Consider the following 6,182-nt stretch of genomic DNA (forward strand, 5'->3'; position numbering starts at 1 on the left):
ATCACAATAATTCATTTGCAGATATTGAACTAATCTTGCATCTAGAAATAAATTTCACTCGATGATGGTGTATGAACTTTTAACATCTTGCTGAATTCGGTTTGCTAATATCTTGTTGGGCATTTTTCATCAGGAATATCAGCCTATAATCTTATTTTTGTTATGTCTTTGCCTAATTTGGGAATCAGGGTCATGGTGGCCTTGTAAAATGAGCTTGGAAGTCTTCCATCCTTACGAATTTCTAGGAAAAATTTGGGACGAGTAGATACCAGACCTACTTTGAATATTTGGTAAAATTCACCTGTGAAGGCATCCAGTTCAGGACTTTTCTCCATTGGGGTTCTTTGATGACTGATTCGACGTCGTTAGCAGTCATTAGTCAGTTCAGATTTTCTGTTTCTTCTTCACTCAGTCTTGGGAGTGGGTCTCTTAGGGTTCATCTTGTTTGGGACTCTGTGCTTCCTGGGTTTGTATGTCTATTTCTTTTACCAAGTTAGGGAAGTTTTCCACCCTTATTTCCTCAAATAGACTCTCGATGTCTTGCTTTCTCTCTCCCTCTGCTACCCCTATGATGTGAATGTTGTTCTGCTTGATGGATGTTGTCCCAGAGGTCCCTCAAACTTTCCTCTTTTTTAACTCTTTTTTTTTTTTTTTTTTGCTATTTGGATGTTTTCTGCTACTTTGTCTTCCAAATCACTGATTCAGTTCTCTGTTTCATCTAATCTGCTGATTTCTTCCAGTTCGTCTTCATTTCAGTTATTATATTCTTCATTACTGACTGGTTCTTTTTTGTGGTTCCTATGTCCTTTTTTATTCTACTTTCTCTCTCTTGACGTTCTAAGAGTTCGTCTGTTCTTCCCCTAAGTTTACCGAGCATCCTATAACCGGTGTTTGGAACTCGGCGTCTGGTAGGCTTCTTGCCTCCATTTCATTTAGTTCTTTTTCTGGAATTTTGTCCCGTTCTTTTATTTGGGACATTTTTCTTTGTTTTCTCGTTTTGTCTGCGTCTCCGTGTTTGTTTCTACGTATTGCGTATATTTGCTACATCTCTCAGCCTTGGCCGGGTGGCCCTATGTAGCAGGTGCCCTGGGTGGCCCAGTGGCGCAGTCTCCCTGGTCACCTGTGCTGGATACTCCAGTCATGCTCCTTGTGCGGACTCTCTTGTTATAGTTAAGACTTGATTTATGTTGGCAACTGAAGTAATACTTCTTAAAAGGAATAAATTCTCTATTTTTTTCCTAAAGTGCAATTCAGATTTGAGTTTGATGTGGCTCACATATAGAATGAGATATTGGGGTGTGCTTTCTCTGCCTGTTAATGGCATCTCGAAGTGCAGTAGAATTGAATTTGAATTTCAAAACCTGCACGCGAGAAATCCATCATCTGCAGCTACAGAATAAATAGGGTTCGCTCTGTCCACCGTCCTCTGACTCAGGTGCATAAACAGAGCTCAGCCCGCACATGAAATAGTCTACGTTCGTGGGCTTCTGTCTTCTTTTTATTGACCTGATTGTACATCTACCTTCAGAAAAGGCCGGTTCTCATTCCCGCTCATCCTTTCTTTGCAGCTCCGTGTTTCTCCCTTGTCCTCTCCGACGATAATCTTTTACTCGCCTCCCCCTCCCCCTGCCCCGTCGTTCTCAGGCCTCGTCCCTCCGTATTCCCGCCCCTTCCGTCCCCCTTTACTGCCAAAGCTCTCTCTGTTTTCACTTCTCCGGCTCCTCCACTCCCACCATCGTGTGGGACTCGCGCGGTGCGCGAGCTTCAGGCCCAGAACGGCTGTATCTCAGAGTCGGATGCGCCGAGCTCAGGGGCGAGCCGGGAGCCCAGTCCAGGCACCACCTCCAGACAGCGCGTGGGCAGAGCCAGGCAAACGTGGCTGGGGGCACGGGGACAGCGGGGGCGCTGACAAGTGCTGCTAATGCCGCTCGCAGAATCGACCCTAGATGAGAATTAAACTGACGACCAGGGGATGGTCCGGGTGTTTTTGAAGACTTTCCTGAGTCAGCAGAGCATGGGGCATGTGGAACGGTTGCACGCAGACACTGAGGGGCCCCGTCACTGCGGTGGCCAGCCCGGTGGTGCGCGGAAGGTCCCTGTGCAGAAGGTCCCTGGTGGGTTCTGGCACCGCCCAGATGCTTCCCACCCCGTCTCGTCCGAAGCTCAGCCACCTGGGCACGTTACATTTTCTGAGACACATCTCTTGATCTGCAGGATAAGGTGCTAATAGCACAAAACCTTCACATTGTGACAGCCACACGGGGGAAGGCACGTCAGAGCTCTTAGCGTGGTTGCGGGCGCAAAGTGTGAGTGTGGTCGAGGTTCGCTTCATTCCGTTTCCTCCCGCGACGTCACCCCTTCACCTCGGCTCCCCCCGCCCCTTTTGCGTGCCTGCCTCTCTTCGGCCAGCAGTCTTGTTCCTCAGTCAGTATTATTTTAAATGCCATCAGTTTGCTTGACCCTGAAGCAATGTGATCGCAGATGAGCCGTGAACTAGATTCTCAAGTGAACTTGAGAATTAGACAAATGCGTAGGAAGTAGAGGCATCATCAGAGGGCCGTGTGCAGACGGAGGCGAGGCTGCGTCACGGTCCAGCCGGTGCTTCTCCCGCCCTCAGGTCATGGACAAGTACGGGGACTTCTATGGCCGGGACAGGATCAGCGAGCTGCTCGGCATGGACAAGGCCGCTCTGGACTTCAGCGACGCCCGGGAGAAGAAGAAGCCCAAGAAAGACAGCTCCCTGTCGGCCGTGTGAGTGTCTCCTCCGCTCCGTCCTGGGGCCTCGTAGGCGGGGAAGAGCATTAGCGCAGCCCGGACTGGCGGGCGCCTCGGTCTCTCAGGGACGAGGGAGGCTCAGGTGCCACGATTTATTCCTCCGGGTCTTTTGAGCTGTGGGATGACTGGACTTTTTCTATTAATTTTTGAAGGTGCCTTTTTCATTATTTACATAAAGCCAAAAAAGATTATGTTTTTTATTTAATCTGCCTTTTCTTTCCTTAAATGCCACTTAAGTCAAAGTAAAACATATGCAAAAATACCACTGATGACTGTGTGCTCTGGTGCTTCTTGTTTGAAAAGAAGTTTTTAAGTTTTGAAAAACGGAACTATGTAGCCCTTTTACTGGCGATGTTCAAAGTGCATATTCTTTTATTTAACTAGCAATGACTTTGTATGTCTGGAATACAATGCTGTTGTATTGTTATTTGGAAAGTCTACTTTAAAATTAGGTATTTTTAATATTCCATTGTATGGAATAATTTAACTAGAAAAATGTAAACCAGTTGAATTCCCCTAAGATTAAATTTCCCACCCACATGCATGCACACACATGTGTAGTTTGAGTGTATATGCATCCATATTATCTATTTTGCAAATTTAAGCAACTGTAAATTCGGAATAAATGTAAAGCATACGTGCTTTGAAAAGTGTAATTTTTTAAAATTGTACCCACGTAACGATTTTAAAAGAATCATAATAGTTACTTCCCTTAAAAACATGTCAGACTTTCATGTGTGTATGTATTGTCTCAGTCAATTAGGGATGCGATGATTATTTTGAAAGCATATATACTTAAGGTTCTATAAAGCAATATTACTTTGTCTTAGATAAATATTTTAGCGAGCATTAGAAAAAGTATTTTGGCTGGCCTCTCTTTGGTCATGTATGTATTATGTATCTGAATACTTGTTAGAGCTACTTGGGTCTTTAAAAATGATGAATGATGTGCACCCAGTTGAAAAGTAGTTACACAAGCAAATGTATGATAGAAGCTCTGACTTTAGATCCAGAATATTTCTTGGATATTTTAAGAACGCAAATGTGGCACTTACAGACTATGTCACCGTGTATGAGATGAAGCAGGGGACAGTCCTCAGGAACTAAGGCCGGGTGGTAGAACGTCATCTGGGATGGGGAGTGTGGAGTGAGCGGGTGGACGTTTCTGCCAACACATTCAGACCCCTGATGAGCATTGCGATGTAAACAGTGTTACTGAATTACGCACTTTCCATGGTCATATTTGTGACTCTAGAAAATAGGTTCAAAAAAAATCAAAGGAAAGTTTAGACTGTTTTATTTATATGAACAAATAATTTTAAATCAGTGGAATTTTCCACTAATGATTGCAAGTTTGACCTATAGGAAAGCACCAAAAAATGAACGTGGGGTTTATTAATATCTTTAAATATGGATAATAAAATTAGATGGATAAAGATCTAGTAAATGATGTACATTACTAGGAAACATATTTACCTGGAGTTTCCCTGTATTAAAGTAGTTAGAAAGATCAAGTTTTAAAAGATTAGCTAGTTCCTAAATGAATATTATCTTAATAGGAACATTGGAATACAAGGAAGATTTGTGTGTCTATTTGTGCACGCATTTATTTATCCATCAAATACATAGGGCTCGCTATGTGCACATTTAAACAGGTGGCCAGCTCACCTCCTGCGGGTAGAGCAGCGGCGGCAGCCGGGAAACTTCACCATTCGTGTCTTCGTGGGGTTGGGGGTGCGGGGGCTCGTAACTCATAACCGTCCAGCGGAATTCCTCAGCAAAAATAAATAAAAATAAATAAAGCAAATAACTACCATGGGAAATTCAGACGTCCTGATGTAAACCCTTATTTTGTTGTAGGTTGTTTTCATGAAACATAATCATGCTCTCATGCAAATTGCCCAATTATTTTTTTTTTATCTTCTTCCTTTTTCATTTAAAGAAAAATTATTCTTATATCGAAACCCATTGTAAATATTCATACAACTTTAATAAAACATATTATTTAATAATGAAATTAAATATTCCTCAAAGACAACTTGATTTTCTTACAATAAAAAATTCTAGGCTGAGGTAAATTAAACCTTAACTGTTGGGGGAGGTGCGTGCTGAGATTTCAGCTTGCATTAGCGACCGCCTGTCCGAGCACTTAGAATTCGAGATGAGCCCCATTAAAAGCAATGATTAAGGAAGAAATTAAAGACCGGAATAGCAAGTCTAGAGAAGGCCTTTTGAAAATAATACTAACATTATGTTATAGTTTATTATATTTTTTCTCATACCAATTACCTGGAATATTGGAAAGGCTGACAGAGTTATCTAAATTTCTAGCCCATATCAGTGGCAAATTAAAAAAAAAAAAAAAAGAAAATTAAACAATATGTTTTAATATATGTGCATTTTAATCTGCAAAGATCATGCATATTTATGTTCAGAGTTGTTCGTTCCACATTTATTTATTCAGACATTCAGTGTGTGGGACGCTGTGCCTGCTGCTGGCGCATTCACAGACGAGTGAGCGAGGCGTGAACACGCGCACACACACCTGCAGCCAGGACTGCGTGGGGACCACAGGAACCGGGGTGCTGCGCAGTGCTGTGGGGGTGGGGAGGGTAAACTCCTCCCTGGGTAGAGAAGGTGAGGTCTCTGAAGACAGAAGGAAACCAAAAGAAATGAAAAGGCCCCTTCACTGGCCAGATCGGCATAGTTGTAAGATCTCTGTGGATGTTCATGCAAGTTTTTATTAGTCGAAGTAGAAATTGCTCTGTCGGAATGTAGTCACAGATGCGCAATGCATATGGAATGTAGTCACAGATGCGCAATGCATATGGAATGTAGTCACAGATGCGCAATGCATATTGGTGAGGACACTGCGCACACGTGTTCGTTAATTTAATTCCATTTCCGGGAATAACTGTCACATTCGAAGTGAGTTGACCGTACAATTAATGTAGGAAAAGTGGAAAAGACAGGACTTTTCTTAAATAACGGAAGACCAGGAGACGAAGGCGGTGATGTTTTGTGGTGTTTGTTTCCTGCTGGCAAAGCCTCACAGGGGCTTCTCTGTGCTCCCCGTGGCCCCTGGGCCAGGGCCGATGTCCCCGGGCGGGCCGGGTGGGCCGGACGCTCCGCTCAGTGTGCGTCTGTGCGAGTTCACCGCCTCTGTCGTTGCAGGCTGAGCTCCATCGACGTGAAGTACCAGATGTGGAAGCTCGGAGTCGTCTTCACCGACAACGTAAGCCGGAGCAGCAGCTCCACCTGGCGGAGTCTGGGGGGGGGCTCCCGCAGGTGGGGGAAGCTCCCGCAGTTAGGGGGGCTCTGGCAGGTAGGGGTTCTGGCAGGTGGGAGGGCTCCGGCAGGTGGGGGCTCTGGCAGGGGCAGGCCCCGGCAGGTGGGGGGGGCTCTGG

The 6,182-nt window shown here is 44.6% G+C and overlaps 1 protein-coding gene across 1 annotated transcript in view; it reads left to right on the forward strand.

The window, feature by feature from the left end:
- Window positions 1-6,182, forward strand: part of RYR2 (ryanodine receptor 2) — a 561,319-nt gene that overhangs the window by 540,600 nt on the left and 14,537 nt on the right. The window contains 2 exon segments of the mRNA XM_025039067.1: window positions 2,618-2,751; window positions 5,950-6,010. Of these exon segments, the coding sequence (XP_024894835.1) occupies window positions 2,618-2,751; window positions 5,950-6,010 (195 nt within the window).

This window comes from Pteropus alecto, unplaced genomic scaffold, assembly GCF_000325575.1.
Source record: "Pteropus alecto unplaced genomic scaffold, ASM32557v1 scaffold189, whole genome shotgun sequence".
NCBI lineage: Eukaryota > Metazoa > Chordata > Mammalia > Chiroptera > Pteropodidae > Pteropus > Pteropus alecto.